At 39.7% G+C, this 19513-nt stretch overlaps 1 protein-coding gene across 1 annotated transcript in view; it reads right to left on the bottom strand.

The window, feature by feature from the left end:
- Positions 1-3444: 3444 nt before the first annotated feature.
- The window catches only part of AKIRIN2 (akirin 2), a 17468-nt gene continuing 1399 nt past the window's right edge, over positions 3445-19513 (bottom strand). Inside the window, exons 2-5 of the mRNA XM_014964602.1 lie at positions 9125-9268; positions 8400-8549; positions 4514-4585; positions 3445-4197 (exon numbers count right to left, since the gene is read on the bottom strand). Of these exons, the coding sequence (XP_014820088.1) occupies positions 4187-4197; positions 4514-4585; positions 8400-8549; positions 9125-9268 (377 nt within the window). The 3' untranslated portion in view covers positions 3445-4186. The remainder of the gene's footprint in view (positions 4198-4513; positions 4586-8399; positions 8550-9124; positions 9269-19513) is intronic.

The raw sequence follows: 19513 nt of genomic DNA, 5'->3' as shown, positions 1-19513 counted from the left end.
CCTGTTGCCAGGCGAGTGGAAGGGCTGGGGAAGGACAAGTGGTTTATTGCCCTTTATGCTGCCTGAACCTACAGCTCAGGAAACAGCCCAAGAACTCACAGCCAGAACTCTCAGCATCCCAGCAGAGCAGTTCCAAGCTCCTCTCTTCCACCAGGACATGATGGGGGTCAACAAACCACCCCAACTGCTCTTCCCTCCAGAGACCAAGCCAGGGCACCTTTATCCTGGTCTTTATAGATACAGATTTCCAGCAGCAGAGAGGAAAATGTGACATTTTGGTGGGAGGGGAACACTAAATAGCCCCCCTCTAGTCCCAAACCTCACCTGTTTATCTTCCCACTACACCTCATTAGTGGAAGGGAGCAGAACAGCCCAGTGTCCTGCTGCTCAACATGGAGCCAGGCTCTCCTCAGCCACCAGCCTCACCTCATCCACACCATCCCACCTTCACACCTCTCTCTGCAGGGTAAAATATTCAGAAATAAGAGAGAAACAAGCCCCAGCAGCAGCGTGTGGCTTTTTAATCCCCAAACGTGCAGGCAACATGACGTTAAACCAGCAAAACAAATTCTGAAGCTTAAAGTCACACGTTTTCTATGCTACATACATTTTCTCAGGATCAAATCAATTCAGGATTTGGCACTTCAGACTGTTAGATACATGAAATGGACATACTTGACTTAAAGTATGTAAGAAATACTGTGTAATTTAATTTTCTTCAGCGAGGAGGGCAGGAAGATTGGACAGTTAAAAATAATTAAAAAAACCCCAACTGGTCATAAATTTCCTTCAGTTTGCCTTTCTGCAGAGGCTGGACTTTGTAGTCAGAGTCCGACCTGCCTGAAAAAAAAAAAATCCCTAAATTCTGAACCAACATCATTAACAGCAGAGACATTACAGCTCTGAAAAAACACCTCCTGCTTTTATTCCTTGAATGGAACCCTGGTGCCAGGGGTCTTGTAACACCAGGCTTTCTGTTTGAGGATAATCTGGCTATACAGTATGAATTTTATTTACATTTGGCTCCTCTCATCATTTATTTGACTGCTCTTTGTTGTAAATATTCCAAGTTCACCCTCACATACCTGAGTTGAAATAGACACACGGGAGATTTCAACTGCATATATGTATGTAATTTTTAACTGTCTGTTGCTACAACTGTCTGCACAGCAATAACGTTCTGCAGATACTCCAGGAAAGCAGCTCTGTCTGCAACATTCACTGAAAGCAAGGCAAAAAAAGCCTATTTTTGTACTGTGGTACTAGCTCTTAAACTGTAACAACGTAAAGCCTCACCTCTCAACTGGGAACTCTGTTCTATTCTTCAACAGCCACATCTTCAACAAAAACTACTGCCAAAAATCAGACCTGAAAATAAGTTAAACTCTTGTTTGAACAGGACCATTTTTCTCTCCTGTTACAGATGCTGTTCTTTGACAGCTCTTTACACGACTGTGCTGCTGCTTTCAAACACAAACTTGGCCATTTTTATCTTGGAGCCTACAACAGCAGTAAAATGTAGGAATAAGCCACGTGTCTGGGGAAGCCAAAAGCTCATCCTCACATCCTTCATCTCAGAGAATGGTTTCCAATGCAAAGGTCACCAGTGCTGGTTCACAAGAGCAGAAATTCTCAAGACTTTACTTGCCTTGAGTTTTTTCCTCTCTACCATGGAATCACAGAGCTAAATCCTTCCCAATTCCCAACTCAGGAACGAAGAGACCTTTCACAAACTAGTTTCTAACCAAGAATTAAGCAGTTATTCAATCTTACCCATTTCTGCTTGACTCAGGAGCCTTTGAAAAGGCTCTCCAAAGCAGGTTTGGTTTTAAGCACCAGCCTGCTCCTCACAGCATTCCAATTTTCCTCATTTTTTCCAACAGTAATCGAGCAGCTGGCCATTTTCCTACTCAAAAATAAGGCACCTGTTAGAACAAGCCTTTCATGTGAAATTAATCACATCAGATACTGGCACTGAGATTAGGAAAAGGAGCTGGTTTAAAGTCCAAGACAGAACAAGCAGCAGGTTAAAAAAGAAAATGAAAAATTTCAAAGAATGCAACCTCCTTTTCAAAAGGGGCATAAATTAAGCATCCCACAGCTGTGAAGCACACACACCCATGGTGGCATTATACTCCATCTACCGGAAAACTGCTTATTATGCATTAATTTGGAGCAGCAGAGGAGTTGCTGGGTGCTAACATGACATCACTTCTTATTTATAATAACTCATAATACCCCAAAGGAAAAGATAAGAGATGATCACAATGGCTGGTAACTTAATTCTACTCCTATCTCAAATTATCAGTTAGGCACATACACACTTCTATCAAGTCATAACAAGGATCTTCTACAACACAGGAGATACAGGAAATGTATCAGGACACTGGAATTTGGGTTGTGGTCCACCTAGAAGTGGTTTTCGTACCCTGGGCAAATTAACAATAAAAAGAGGTACAAAAATGAAGAGGAGGCAGGAGAGGGACTGAGAACGCCAAGGTAATCAACAGAAATTACAGCCCTTGATAGTTTTATTTTCAGTAACAGAAGACCTGAAAGGGGAGTCTAGTAGGGATTTCCCATTTCCAAAGATTTTGAAAATATAGTAAAAAGAATCCAAATATTTGGGTAACATAAGTTTCAGGAAAGTGAGCAGAAAATACTCTGATATTGTGGAGATACACCCAATTCTGAAAATGTAACCTCACTACTAAGTGAATTAAGTCCATTAAGAACTAGAGCTCATCACATGGCTTCTCTGGAACCTTAAGCATCAGCAGGAGCCAATTAACACATGTATCTACCAGCTGAAGTTTCAATTACCTTTCAACTAAAACTCTTCCAACTAATTTGAAATGGTACAAAGACCTATTACACAACAGACTTCCACTTCACCAGAAGCGGAGAGTAAGTTAGAGGAGACAAGAGTCCATCATCGAAGGATTATTTTGAAACTACTTGAATGTCCCCAAAGCAGATAACCCGAGTCACTTGCACTTCTAACCCCCAGCAGGCACATATGGACTTGCCAGGTAATGATCCAGGAATCAGGAATTCACCCCAAGCTTTGGAACCAGTCTGGAAACAGCTGAACACGTCCAACGACAAAGCCCTCCACTCTCAACACAAAAAAGATCACACACCTTGAGCTCTTCCAATACCTACGTAGCTCCAGCTCGTGGGAACGAGCACCCACTCTACCTCATGAACAGATTTCCTGGGATGTGTCATTTAAACCTGAAGGAACATGAGCACAACTATTTGAATTAAATCACCAGTTTCTTATCAGTTCTGTAACAAACACGCTTCCACGACAGGAAACGATACAGCAAATCTGAGGAAGATTTCTTCACCTCCGAAGAAATACCTGAGATTTTCATCCACCTCCTCCTCCTGATCTAAAATTCTGACCCACCCCACTACTGCTAGTAAATGAAGTTTTCATTTAAACACTCAGATTTAAGTTTATTCATACACAGCAAAAGTTCCACCTGCATATTAAAAACAAACAGATTAGAAGTAAATGTTTTATTCTTCCAACTAAATTCCAGTACTACAAGGGCAGTAAAACAATGATACACTGAAAAATTGCAGCAATAAACATTTGTTAAAGACTGAGAGAATAAATAAAAACTACAAAAATGAGAAATCATATAAACCCATTCTTAACCCCCAAAAAAGTCATGGAATACAGAAATGCCCTCCTTCACTATTTCACAGGCAGTACTGTGGGCTATTTGCTTAAAATTGTCCTGGGATTACATTCTAACTTAACTGTGATTACAGCTTCGTTGTAGTGCACAGTTATGAAAACCACACTAACTTCAGTCAGAAGTGTCATTCTACATTTTTATTTACACAACCAGTGAAGGGCAACTTCTAGAACACCAGCTTTAATCCTTTACTTTTTCAAACTTATTAACATAAGAAGCCAAATTGTAATGATACAGCAAATGAGGCCACTGGTATTATTACAGGTAGCAAAGGTCCACATCCAGGTGGTACTGACATCAGGGAGCACTCCAAAACCAGTTGCTGCATAAGAGTGGTTGCCACTGACAAAAGCTTGAAATAACCTGTGTTCACAGGGGGAAAAAAATATGGCATTGCTGCAAGTCTTTACTGGGACAGCTTGCAACAATAAAACAGGGTGTATAGGGCAGCCCACATATGCAGAAAGTGTGATTCATGAAACGTCTGGAAAAAGAAAAAACAAGCCAAGAGTTAATAATGGACTTAATATTAAATTGCAGCTCTATCACAAACCTCTTCTGGCAATATCTAATGCTGCTTCAAAAATAAAACCCCAGCATGTTACACTTTTAGATGTTTTAAGCAAAAGCTGCGTGTTATCTTACATCTTTCTTTCAACCTCGGTCTTCCATATTACCCATTTAAAAGTAGTATAAAGTTGGGGCCCAGCTGAAGCTTAACAACAAACAACGGCTGCTTAAATTATTGCAGATTCAGTAATTTAAGGCTGCTCTAGGAACCAGCAGAAAGAGATACTCACAACTGGCAGGCTGTTCTCCATATCGTCGCATGATTTGATCATGCGTGAACTTCACAAATGCGTCGTATTGTTCTGCAAGCAGGAAGCAGCACAAGTATGAGTGTATTAAGCTTAACTCAAGCTGAAAAATATTCAAAGCTACTTTTTTTACACATCCAGATCATATCAATTAAAACACGCATCCACCAGCAGCAGTTTTAAGTGACTTTACACAGTTCAGAGCTGCCGTTTCATCCCCAAGAGCAACAGTGCAGCACACGTCCCCTTAATTAAGACTTTCCCTTACAAACTTCTGTAATGGGATAGTCAGGAATGTGCTCAAAGAGAATTATGCTGCACATACATGAAGACCTCGATACACCTAACACCTAAGTGTCAGATGCTGTACTTTGAAGTAAGCAAGTGCGCCCATTTCACAGATCCCTAATGGGGGCAGAGTGGTAAAGCAAACGTGGCATTAAGGTGTCAGCGCTTGGGTTGGAAACATAACCCCCCTCCTCTCCTATCACTGCCAGATGGAAGAACATTAATTTAATGAAATGGAAACACAGGAAAGTGGGAAACAAGAAAGGGACTTGCTACGGAGTTAGAAATTCCTTTTGGTGACCACCAGAAAATCAAAAACAAATGACAAACTGAAAGGATGAAGTGCTAGGTGACCAACACTTGACTAATTCCAATCACAGAAGTAGCCACAACAGGAGACATAGAGTTGACTGTGGACTTTGTGAAAATGGCTACTGTGTAATCTGAAATGAAATTTAGATATCAAACGTATTAATTTGGCTTTGAACTAAGCATTGTCATTTCCCAGAAGGATTATCCTTTCTATACACACATCCACACAAGTACATTCGCAATATGTTATTCAGCTTGGATATTGCACTCATCAGCAGGATATCACCTTTCAGAATTAGGAAATTGAACAAGGAGAGTAATATCTACCAGATGCCGCTCCTCTCCATTCCCCTTCCTCCCTTGTGGAAAAATACATGTGCAGCAATTGTGGGGTGTTCTGAGAAAAGGGCAAGGTCAAAGAAGGCAATCTTCAACCCAAAATGCAGTTAGATTTGGAGTGGTTCCTAGTCCCACAGGTTTGCCCCATTAAAGTCCCCATCCTCTTGCAGGGATGAGCTTCACCTTTGAAGTAAAGAGGGTATCAGTAATCAGCAAGTAGAGCAGCAGCAGCAGCCCCAAGTATGGACCTGACCCAAGGACCTAAGGACATCCATCCATCCATCCATCCATCCCTGACTGCAGGGGCCCCGGGGTCACGGCAGCCAGTTCCCCTCTGCCCAACGAGCAGGACTTGTGTTTCACTGATGGCTTTTCATCAGCCACGCCAAAGAGCTTGGCCAAACAACAAAATAACACACAAGAGCAGATTGAAGGATCTGTTGCCCAGAAACCATTTCCAAAAATAACAGCAAGTAGAACTCTTCCTAAAAGTACGCGTGAAAGGCCAGAAATCAACTTTCTTCTGTAAAGGTTTAAGTCAACACGCGGAGCTGCTTCGTACCATCATCTTTGTTAAAATTATGGCTTTGGAAATTGAAAGAATCCATGGTTACTAAAAATCCCCGGTGACATTCAGATTGGGAAAGTTAAGCATCCAAAGGAAAGGGCAACCTACAGGGAACTGTTTGGAAATTTAAGTGAATGCTTGTAAAGATACTTACACCACTGGCATCCCGTATCATAGATGTTCCAAGTAGCTATTTTAAGTCAAAAGGTGACTAAATGCCACAAATACAAATATGATTTCTATACTCTACAACTTGACTTTCAATACAAAAAGCTGGTTTTCACGAACAGATTTAAAAAAGCTTTCAAGCTAAGTTTCCCTCAGCCCCTTACACTCTTCCTCTGGTTTTAGAATCTGCAAAGGATCTTGCAAACCCAAGTTTATGCCAACGCAGCAGTTTCATCAGGTACCAGGGCCAGGAGGGGAAATCAGGGCATTACAGTGATCCAACTTTTCCACTCCTCAAACCCTGATGCTGCATGACAGGCAACTCTGCTCACAAAGAACATGGGAGAGTGGAAAAGAAAGGCAGCATCTGGCTAAATACCTACAAGAAAACTGTGATTCAGAACTGAATGAGGAAAATATCCGAGATCCAACATTCAGTTAAAGTCACTTAAAGAAGTTATTCAATTGAGACTTATTACAGAATTTCCAGTTACATTTCCACTGACTTCACTCATTTGTAAGAATGAGTATCACCTTACTATACAAAGTTTGGAAAAAGATATAATCATTCTGTCAGTAGAAAAATATAACTGGCCCTCTATGTAAGGAATTTCTAGATTCTTCTCGCAGTCTTCTCTTTCTAAATTCCCATATAATGCTGAAAATTTATTATTGGCTTGATATATGGGATGCAGTAACATGATCTTTCTAAGAGCTCTTTTGGTGACCACCACCGTAAGAAGAAGTAAACCTAAGTCATCTCAGTGTCACCCACAACCCTCCAAACAGAAACCACCCCCCTCCCTTCCCAAAAACAAACCCAAAGATTTTTCTCTTTGGGACTGACAGATGGAGGACACGTAAGGAATTTGCCAGAGGGGTTTCTGCTGTAAAGAACCACAAGTTTGTACTCAGAAAGCGTCTGGAACAAATGTAAATATATCTGGTCTTCAAATGGTTATGATGATCATTGCTAACTGAAACGCATTCAAGAGGATGCAAGAAACGACCCAATTCCTAACATACGTAATTTAGGAGAATAAAAAGCTCTGCAAGTCCTAATTCATCAGTCTGAAGTGGGTTAAGAAGAAAAATGCAGAGATGGAACATTAGGCCAAAACAACAGAAGTGTTCAGGGCTCTACTTACAGTTGTAAATAGATGTAGACTTAAGAGGGACCTAGAACTACGGCCATTTCTGACACAGTAGCAACAGATCAGCGAGCCCAGAAGATGAGCAGAGGCTGAGGTGCAGAGACAGTTCTGTCACAGGCAGCCCCCAAGCCTGACACCAGTCTGGTGACTTTCGGCAACGGATATGCCTGTAGAAGGGTTTATTTCCACACCTGAAGAGATTTGCAAACTTCAATTCTGATGTGTTTTCAGGTGGGATGCAGAACAGCCGTGGGTATTCAAAAGCAGATTTGCTGCCAAAGAGTGCACTCAGATGTTCATTATCATCACACTAAATTAGACACTGAGTCACTGTGAAGGCACCTACCTCTGAACGCAACAGAATTTAGGTGCTCAAATGCCGGCAAGATGCTTAGAAGCAGAGAACTCCAACAACTAAAGAAAGGTCATATTTACAATGCTGACTTTAACATGATCCTTATGAAAAAGGTAAGTCGGCCTCAGGCACCAAAAGTATCAGCCAAATAATGTGAAATACAACAATTCAACACAGAGCATCAGAAATGCAGCTAAACTACCGACGCTCGGGCAGATACCAAACACCGCTGGCAGCGGCGTAATGGCAAGTGCTGGGAAGAGAAAGGGAAATCTTAGGTACTGTCTTCTTGCCAAATTCCAGAAAAAGGAAGTCAGTTCTCAAGCAGGAAAAAAAAAAAAGTCCTTCACAAAGAGCTCTTAAGCCAGTAGAATAGAAAGTCTTTCTGGCAAAAAAACAAGGAGGAAACGATCAATTCAAACATGATAGCAAGAGAAAGTTCTATCTGAAATAAAACCACTGTTTCCATTGATTAGTAATACCCAGGAGTCATAGTTTCTATCCAAGGCAGCATAGAAGGAAAAAAAAAAACCTATCAAAGAGACTACACATAGTGTTTTCTGTTCTGTATGCAATCTCATTCCTTAATCAGATTAGATCAGAAAAAGCAGCGTAACGCAAAAATAAGAAAAAGTTTTAAGCTTTCAAACTCATCCTAACGCATTCTTTTGAACTATAATATACCTGCAAGTTTTGTGGTCAAAATTTCTTCATACTCTTCACGAATTTTCTCTTCACGTTCTTTCAGCAAACGTTCACAGATCATTCCAACTTGTCTGAGAGTAAACAGCGGCTGTTCTTTTTTCAATGGTGATGATGCTGCAGATGAAGTACCTAAGAGCAAATATTTGGGCACACCAATTTAAACAACTAGTTCGGAACCATTTTTATAATGTTTTCTTCACATCATTTACATTAAAGGAACTTTACAGAACACTTGGAGAAGTCTTTCTCTGCCACTTGAACACTTATAATTACTATTAAAAACTGGACACTCAAAAGGAAGATATCTACAACGGACAATACACATGGGTATCAAACATGAGGAGTGCCACCCAAACACTGTGAACACCATATACATGGCAGTTGCTATTTACAAATTTAAGCTTCTATTTTATGTAAAAATTCCAGTGCAGTATATTTTTGCACTGACAGCTCTTTGCAAAAGCTTATTACAGTCTCGGTGGCAGGGTATGCAGGATGCTCTCTAGAAAACAATGCAAGCTTTGTATCCTACTGACTCTTAAAATGAGAGGCGGCAATCTTCCACATCAATGCTAGTATTGCCAAAAAATAAGCAACAGTAATTAGTGAAAAGGTGCCATAAGCCACCAGATAACCAGGGAAAATTATTTATGCAAACAGAGCCTAAGAACAGAGAGCAGAATTGCACAGAATTCTCTGGGTACCTGGCAAAGCTGGTCCAGTAAGAAGAAATGCATGTGGCTGTGCATCAGTAGAACAACAAGGATCTGTCTGCTGGAAGCTGTTTTCTAAGTGTCTCCTCTTCTGCATGCGTTTATACTCCTGTTTTATGTTGTACAGAATTTGTTCTAGAAGAAAAATAATAAGAAAATTTAGCCTAAGCTAATTCCATTTCAGCATTTCACTTAACCGTATCCCACTCAAACACCAAAAGCTGCAGATAATTAACAAATGATAAAAGATAGACTCTTAAAACTGAGCCCTGCAAAACCCACCAGGTTTTACTTAAGACAGATGCAATGAAACTAACTAAAAGAAAGGTAACTCCATACTGTTGTCACCAGGAGAATACTAGCAAAAATATTAGTTAAGGTCAGGTATTGGTGCCAGAGTATTGCTAAAAAAAAAAAGCAAACAAAAAAAACAACAATGTAAGGTTAAAACTTAGGAACTATCTACCATACAAATACATGTATGAAAATCTGGCTACAGAACTTCTACTGGTATTCAAAATCTTCCTTTCATACATTTAATTTGCAATCATCATTCTCCCCCAGACAATATCTTTCACACAAGTAAGGGTAACAAAAGACTCCAGAATAAAACATGTACATGAAATACCATTCCTCTCCATATAGTTACTGGCATACAGGCAGCAAAGTGAAGAGGAAAACACAATTGAGACAGAATATTCATAAAGCAACTACTGCTTAAAATCTCAAAGAACTGGAAACCAAAAGACACAATACAAAAGCCTTCCGCAACATTTTTGACAGCCTCAGATCTAGCCAAATAAACACAATGAATGGATCAATAGTCTCTTTTGCAGGAGTATGGCAATATGTAATTCAAATTTTGATTGCACTGAATAAAATACAGCAAGTGCTTTTAACAATCTCATTTCCATTGTAGAATTACAAGGAAAAAAGTAATCCTTGCAAGAAAACTATCGATCCTGCCTTCTCTCTCAAATGCTATGTACCAAAAGGCTCCCAGGTACATCAGTGCCCTAATAGCATTTCCTCTGAAAACATAAAATATTAAAAAAACCAACCCCAAAACAGCCAGTTTCTACTTTTTGCAGGAGATTTTCACAGAAAGATACTTCCAAAGACTCGCTCTTTATGAGAATCCTTATTTTCAAATGCATTTTAAAAAAATTTCCTTACAGTATCAGCTTCTACTGAGACTTCTAGACATTGGGCCAAGACAGTTTTCCAAAACTAGGATACACACAAATCAATGGGATCATGTCACAGTTACAAAGGACTCCACTCGCTCTGTACCCTCCTAATTATGTTTGATGTTTTGCCAATACTGTATGATGAAAACTTCTCAGCTAATTTTCAGGTATGTAAACAGCATGCTACTGAGGTTCCTCATTTTAACATGATTTCTGCTAAGCAACCATGTGAAGCAAATAACTTCAGCCACCAGCTTATTCAGTCCATGGCTGAAGCCTGTGCTAGACCAAGCAGAAGCAAACATTTGCTAATTCCTACTTCACAGGTTGAACTATTGCAGTGGTTCTAAAATTCCCTAAGTCAGTCTGGGAGCTTCCAACTCATAAAAAGAGAGGAAAATGTTTCCAGTTAACAGTAATATCAACTTTTTCAGCAAAGGAGCTTCTTGTTTGGATTTTATCCACTGATGAAGGCTTTGCAGTTTAAACCTTTTCAATCCCATGCCCAAAGTGTCTGTACAATTTTCAGCTTCCCCAAAGGGGGACCAATAATTTGATTCAAAGCAGAGGCAAATGAAGATGTAACAAGAGAAGGAAACAAAGTGGGGAAAAAACGTACTTGGGGGTGGCTGGAGGATTCACACTTTTTTTTGTAGGACAAAATGCATACTACACTCCAGCCTGGTACAGAAATACATCAATCAGGTTAAACCAAGGTGCAGTCAGGCTTTCAAAATTCAACAGAATCCCATGTACACTCAGCATCAGTCAGAGAACAGCCCTGTGACATCTTTACTCAACAGCATTATGGTGGTAAAACAATACTTTTTCTCAGAAACAAGTGCTGCTCTAGCTGAAGTGATACCAGATAATTTTTGAGTGGGAACTAAATTAGCTCATAAGATAACATCTGTCCCAAAGCTTGTCTATACTACCAGAAACGTGACTGCAAACATCCACACTGTATTTACATTAGCTGAAGAATGTAACAGATCACGTACATCCTTCACTGCCACTACTTCATCTTGGGCATGTTTTCCAATTTCTGCATGAGCTGCAAAAACATCACCCAAATTTCGGGTGTAATAACTTTCTACAACTCTCCTTTATATTATCTTTTTGCAGAAACGTTCCCAAATCACATTAAACACCAAAATCATTAAGGAAAAAAAAAATAAACAGACTCTGATTAATGGCTAAAACTCAAAGAGCTGAAACAATCATCAGCCAAGTTTTCTCCAGCTGTATCAACCCCTGAAAATTAAATAGGGAAAAATTCAGAGAAAATGTTATAACACCAGGCAGACTAGAAGGAACAAATGCAATGGGGTGAGGGAGTGGGGGATGGACAGACAGGGAGGGACAGACAACAGGGAGGGAAGGTGGAAAAATCAGGTTCTGCCATTGGGAAAACACTAACAACTGGGATAGAAAATTAAGATCTGTGCACCAAGGACACATGATTCTATTCTAAATTATACTGCATTGTGGACACTGAAGTCTCAATGGTATTACTGTAATTTCACCTGCTTCTAACTCAACAACACTTTTCCACTCGAAAACCTTGCTCTGAAAATCAAAGATCTCCAGAAACGCCACTGATGGGGAGATTCCTCATCCTGATGAAAACAATTTCACAGTTTGAATTACAACAACTTCAGGTAAATGTATAAAACTAAGCAGAGTGGGATGGAGGAGGAGACTATTAAAACATGACAACACACTACATTGCAAAGAGCCATCAGGAGAAAAAAGCCTGAAATCTGAAAAAAAGCCTGAAAAGCCTGACTGAGCACATGTTGAGCATGTACGTAATCTGATTTCTTAAATGGCATTCCTCTATTTAGTCTAATTTAGGAGATTTAAGGCACTGGACTGCGAGCTCTGCTCAGTACTGTGCCACTAATAGGCAAGATGACTGAGAGAATGACTCATCTCATACTTCTCCATCTCCACCATTTGTAAAATGGAGATTAATAGTCAAGAAACACAAATTTAACACAGCATCAAACTGTTCAACAACTTCTCACATGAATGATCGGACTAGTAATGCTTCAAATTAAACAGGCACGTTTTTGCAGCAACAAAGACTGAATAGACATTTTTATTAACATAGTGACATAAAAACATGTGCCTTTAAACAAAACTCCTTCACTGTGAAGTGAAATGTAAGCTTGCAAATATTTGTATCTGATTTTAAATGAAAATCTGAAGGCTAAATTGAATTGTCTTGAACTTTTTTTAAAAAAAAAAACAAGAAACCAATCAAGTAGGGTAAGAATAGTTGTTTAAATGCACTGAGTTACTTCTGGGATTTGGTTTTTCTTAATAAAGCCATAAAAATATATCTGATGAACAAACATTCTGTTCAAAACAGTTTTTTATAGCATCTCAGCATTTGAAAGGAGCCATGAAATATTAAGGCAAATCAAATCAGACAACTTTTGAACACCACCTATATTGTAGACATCTAACTGTAAAGCCCTTGAAAACTATGGCCCAGTTAAACAAAGCTTGGAGTTAGCAGATCTCGTTCTCCAACCTAATTTTGATTCCAGAAAACCTTCCTGACTTCTTGAGTTCAGTTTCTTAACTTCCTTCACTCCCAATTAGCTCTGACTATTCTCTCTGTAGTTGACAACTGAATTTAAATGTGCATTTAACTGGTGGCAAACACAGGACGGCTTTTTTTATGTGTTCCTCAATGTAGAGGCCCAAATTGTTGAAAAAGACAATGACATGCATTTTAATTAACAATTTATTTTATATATAAAAATTGAGACTCTGAAAGTGCACTCATAAAAGAAAACCTAATTTAAGTGAGCTTCTCTAAGACTATAAAACTGAAGTGAGATATTTTGAATAAAGACTTGCACCCATCTTATGGGTGGTGAAGTTCAAATCAGACATTGTATGTCAGGCAATAATTTCATTTATGAGATGACAAAAGCAATATATTTAATATGATCAACCATACTTCACTGTGGCCTATCTTCAGTTTCTTTTTAATTTCACTTTACCCCCTGTGCTGGGTGTTTCCTACTGGTTATAGGTACCTGTGAAGGCAAAGAGCTAAAGAACATCAGGCAGAGGTGCTGCAAGGGAAAATTGGGGTTGCTGAATCTAGGGTAGCTGCAAGAAAAAGCCACACTGCTAACACAATGAAATTAATTATTGCTTCATAAATGACATTTCAAATTCAAGATGATACTTTTTTTTTTTTTTTAATCTAGAGCTCTGTGTACTAAGAGCATAAAGTTAATACATACGTTCATGACATATTGCATTAAGATGAAGGACAGCATTCACACCAGTCTTCTCTCAGAATTTTTGATATGATTTGGGGAATCAAAATTTCATGTTTCAGCTGCTTTTACACCCAATGAAGAGTGGGTGAAACATGAAGGAGGCAATTCAGAATTCAGGTTTGACATCTGGAACATGACCTGTCACACTAATGGATTACAAAGCCAAATATTCATTTCCAAGGAGTGATGTCTTCTTACTTCCTTTAATTCATGATAAAAAGGCAAGTTGTTCTTTTTCAAAGTTCTGTCATCTAATTACTTCATCCTGACCTGTAATTACCTAGAAATTATGTACAAGGGAAACAGCAGTTCAACTTGAAAAGGTAACAAGGCAAACAATTATTTTCTCCATTTTAATTACTGCTTATCAACTAGGAAGGTGCTGATTGTTTCCCCTCAAAGGGGGGGAGGGGTTGTAGGGGGGGGGAGTTTGATTTTTAAATTAGCAATCTCTCATCTCAGTTCCTAGCTTCTCTCATTTAGCCAAAGGAAACTTTGGCAAAAGATGTAGGAAGGTGACTCAATCGGCTGAAATCAGAGTAGTAGTTTTCCTGGCCTGAAATGGAAGCTCAAGCTCAGGTTTCAGTTTCCAATGTCACCATTCAACATATGCATTCAAACTTGAACCGTGCCTGAGATTGCTTCTACATGAATCAATCAAATGCTATCCTGATGTCAACAGCACCCATCTTCAGGGATTTCAGCTCCTGCAAAAGCAGAACTACTTCGCTGTGTTTAAATTTATACTGCCACCACCCTTATTCAACATTAAGTTGATGGTACCACATTCCTAGTTTTGGTCTCCCCACCAGACTACCAACATGCAATGTTAATTTTAAGAAGCCAGCTTCCCCTAAGGGCAGCACTGGCTAACGCCATTCTTCACTTTTTGTATCTACTTAACCGGGGAATGCACAGGCAGAAATTAAAATAATCCAGATATTCCTCTTGCTTTGGTCATCACGGACGTCAATCACTCCAGTCACGTTTCTTAATTAGGCATGGTCTGGGAGACTCCAGTAAGAGAACGTATACTTTTGGAAACCACGCTCACCTCAGAGGAGCACGCTCCGAGGGCCAGAGAGAGCACTGATAACAGACACGTGCTTAACCTTCACAGCCAGTGCCTATAGCTACAGCAGGGACAGAAGCAGCTCGTGATGGGACATGGTGGCACAGAGCTGGCCACCACACCAGATCCGATTACTCAAGGTCTCAGGCTGCTCAAGGTTCTGGTTCTCCCCCAACAAGTGGGATGCTCACACATATGCATTAGCTCATGCTGCAAGTGTGTTATTTCAGGAAATCCCAGTTCTCCTGATCAAGGGCTTGAGGAATGAAAAATAAATCAAGCAATGCAAAATGTATTAGGCACAGCAATTAGATCTTTCTCTTCACATAAAAATACGTCACGTTGCATTTCTCAGACTCGCCGCTGAAACAAAAAACTGCTTCAACATTTTATGACATCTACAACCAAGGATATTTAATATTTATGGTCACCACAAGCATCTATATAGAAATTTCTCGTATAAATTAAATTATCAAGTCCAGATGCAGTCATCATGTTTTTTTTCTTCCCCTCCCTCCTTTTTTTTTTTTTTTTTTTTGGGGGGGGGTTTTTTTTTTTTTATAATTGCTCTCCTTTTCCTTATTTCCAATGCAAGGGCTTCTTCTTTTTTTTTTTTTCCCCCCCCTCCTTTTTTTTTTTTTTTTTTAGGGGTGGGAATGTTTTGTTTTTTAAAATCCCAATGATTTCTGCAATACCAGAGCACAATGAGAAGCCTGGCGCCTCGCCAAGGCCATTTAGCAATAAATACACATGCAGATAAATGTTAACAAAACAGAAATTAAGCAGAAAGAGATGGAGCACTACCGATATGTCACATTCCAAAGCCACTAGATCTCTTTCATTTAAAAGGCAAACCCGTACTTGGCCGCTGGTCTGACCAAAGTTTCAGACAGAAGGAGTTAAGTTTGCTCAAGAGGGTAACTGAAAGGTCACAGGAGGACAGCCTATAGGGAAGAGCAACAGCTCTTCCTGCTCAAAGAGGTCAGTCATTTTCTTGCACTAACTTTGAAAATTTGTGTTAATTAGATCCATTTTTCCCCCAGATTATTCTGTGAAGGAAAACGGTATAGGTTAAAGACAAATTTTAAAAAAAATGTAAATAGTCCTTCATGAAGAGAGGGACTCTTTCAACAAACTCCATTTGCCATCTTTAGCTAGAGACATTTTCTATAAAACTGCCCTTATGCACACCCCTTACCAAATACTGCATAAATTCAATCGTTTCCATATTCCCTCAAACATTTGACATTATCTCTGCTTGGCTTTCAACCAGTGACCCGAGGTGAAGGACTGTTCTCAATAACCCCACCCACTACAATTTTTGGTTTGCAACATCAGTTGGTTGCTGGGGAAGTGTCAAGGCAGCTGATTCTTTCAGGGGGAGGAAAAATCGCACGTGCAGATGCAAAAGTTTGTGGATTTTTAAGTGACTGCACAAACTTTTTGAATACAACATTCTTTTTGCTTCTACAAAGTTCTAGCTGGACGTTGACCTCTGGTTTTGGGTCAGGAGCGTGGCAGAAAGCTACTCATCTCAGGTTGTCTTCTCAGTTGCTGTGTGTCATGAATTAGGAGATTTAAATCCCTACGGTCAACATTATCCCTCCCCCCTCATCCCATTTCTTTGGATTGTATTTCCCCCTGTAGTGTCAGTCTCAGAAATATCCAGACATGCAGGCTTTCTAACACTAGCCTGCCTTTGAATTTAAAAAAATAACTTAAGTGTGGTTTATTCTTCCCACTCCCCCAAGAACATCATCTTTCAGGCGAAAGAAAACTGCAAATAAAGGCTCTAAAACATCCAGCAGAGAACAGGAAAAAAAAAATAAATAAATACTGCCACTATTTCCTTCTTTCACCCTCCAGAATTCATTTAAAAGCTTTGAGACAGGCCAGCACCCTTAGGACTTCACAGGAAACCAAACACATACAATGCATTAGGCAGGGGCATCCAGGCCCAAGTGCAGTAATTCTGCAGAAGTCCCATTAATAGCTAGAATTTACATGAAAGTCAAACTCATCTGTAGCATTCCAAGCTGTAGAAAACTCCTTAGAGGAGCCACTCTTTCAAAAATTGAACCTGCCTTACACCAGGCAGGTGTGTTCTGCACAGCTTACAGTGAACAGAGTTTTAAAACGTAATTCTAGATGCAAACAATGGTATCAAAAATTAGCAAACATACTCAAGAGTATGCTCAAGCCAATAAGCACAATTCAGCAGAAAGTATAGATGGTAAAGCCACAATTACAGTTTGGCTGCCAAATTCATGGAGAAACTGGAAGTGACCTAACAGCTGTTCAAATAACCACAAAAATATTAAAACACTCTTGTGAGAGATAAATTTCGTCTTGAATAAGCCTACCCTCTCTCAAACAGACATATCGTTTATTTGTCTATGACCGCTCTATAAAGACAGCTGTTTTCTCATCTGACTGACTACCACACTGTATTCTTAGTTCTCAGCACCCCCCCCTCAATCAATCCATACCTCTGCTTCCAGATAATTCATTTTTGAAATGATTAACCATGTGGTAAGAAGTTCTGATGCTGATATAGTCTCCAACTGGGTGAAGTTAAACACTACCAGGACACAGGATCAGATAGAAGAAAAATGCTTCAGTGTGAACTTAAAGTATCAGCATCAGGTTTTATATCCAGAGCTCTGATTTCATATGACCATTAATTTTCATTAAACAGAATTCAGACAGATACTTTTTAAATGCTGGAAACCTAACCATCACAGTAACACGCTGAGAAAATGGTCAGTGAAGTCAACTGAATTCTGGCTATTGTTACTAAATTTCCCAATATAAAAACTGAACCAAACGGTTGGCTCAGCTGGGGGCACTTTTAAAATCAGCCTGGAATCCTTTTCACTCACAGAGCAAGATTTAGCTGACCCAAATGTAGACGTCTACATGGGAAATGGTCATGCAAATTCATTTTACAGTCAATGGAAAGCAATACATATTTCTACAGCATACTTTGCCTCATCCTAAATCGGAATAGGATGACTTTAGACACTCCAGAATAAACCATCTGTTTCTTCCAACTGACTATCAAGAAAACCACAAATTATTAGGTCAGCTGTACGTTTACAAAATTAGATATGATGAATCCCACGCAATCTTTCAAGTGGCCCCTTTAAAATGATAAGCTCTATTTTGTTCACTGATGGTCAAAATTAAATATACACAACGTCATACTAACCCTAAATTCAACTGAAAGTGAAAACCAAGCAAGGTGCTCAACAGTCACATTTGCACTAACGCTGCCATAAAGATTTTTTTTTTTCCTTGTAACAGAAACCATAGAGGGAGCTTTTAAGCAAACCCCTTGGAAACGTGCACAATTTATAAATGTTTCAAGTTTTGCTCACGAGCATTCAAGTGCTGTAAGAGACATTTTGATTTACTGGCCTTTGCTTTTCATTAAGATTACACAAATGGCTTACATAAAACACACCCTTGTCAGTACAGAATCACCTTTTCACATGGATTACCACCTACACCTCTGATTTTCTCATCAGAAGGTGAGGCCTGTATTTGTTCAACTTCAGCAACATTTTCGTTTTTAAGAGCTTCAGAATCATTAAGATAGGAGTTAGATATTACCTCAAATACTGCTGTAGGTTCTCTCTGCTGAAAATTTTATTGATTTGTCTCCTTTCAGCAATACACATTCAGTGGCCAGGCAACATTTATATTAAATATTCATAACCTAAGCTCTCCAAATCCCAAAGAAATAAGCGAGACGAAATCCTTGCAATGAAGCAACATTTATCTTCTAAAAAGAATCAAACCGATACCGGTTTTAAACATCTAACTCCCAAGTGTATGTAATGCCTCACTGTACCAGGGAGTGCCATCCATCACAACGCTCATCCCAGACCGCTGACTCATTCAAGATCTTTTCCTAGAGGTGCAAAAAAAATATCAAGGCACCGATGCCAAGTGTAAGTACTCTGTATGTCCTTTATATATTTTCTCCATAACGATTTGAGGGGTTTTTTTATTTGATTAAAACCTGTAAAAAATATATTCTGCTGTACAGAACCCAGAATATTGAAACACGACACTGTTCTACGTGGAGATGGCAATTTGAAAACATTCAAACCTACTGCTTGGTAATACTAGGAGTAATCTGGGGCCAACTTCTGTATAAAAAGGGAGCACCGAACGCACCAGCAGAAGGAATTCAGCTGCAACAACTGCAGAGGGCTTTTTTTTTTTTTTTCCCCTGCACACAAAGGACACAGATCCATACCTCAGCGCTACAGCCACTCATGGCTGGGAGCTTAACCATTCTTAAGTGCCTTACTGGAAGCTACCCACTAAACTAACCCTACCAAGGGCCAATCAATCCTGCCTGCCCAGCCAAGATTCATTCTTTTCTTCTCTTCCCTACTCGCTGGGTAAAAAAAAAAAACAACTCGGTTCGTATTTAATTGACAAAAATTACACAAGCAAGACCTAGAGCTTTTAGGGCCACCGGTTGACTCATCCATCCCTCGCACGTTAAAAATGGAAAAAGGGTTTTTCTCCTCCTCGCCCAGCGTCTCCCAGACGAGGAGACTGCCCGATCCCATTTTATCTGCCCTAAAGGCAACTCTCACCCCTCGCACACAATCGCTCTCATGGCTCGCTTTTCCTAGGAAACTTTAAGGATGCCACAGAATGGGTTACCCGGGACGGTGGCAGGCGTTAAGGGACCGGGAAAAGGAATCACCCCCCTTTGTTTTATCTGCTTTTGCCTTTTCCCACTGGCGTTTTGCGGGTGATTGATGACAGGCCGCGCTCCCGCCCTCCC

The sequence above is a fragment of the Calidris pugnax genome, unplaced genomic scaffold, assembly GCF_001431845.1.
Source record: "Calidris pugnax isolate Ruff unplaced genomic scaffold, ASM143184v1 scaffold219, whole genome shotgun sequence".
Classification (NCBI taxonomy): Eukaryota; Metazoa; Chordata; class Aves; order Charadriiformes; family Scolopacidae; genus Calidris; species Calidris pugnax.
Note: the sequence above shows the minus strand (reverse complement) of the source record. Positions and strands in the feature narration are given on the sequence as shown.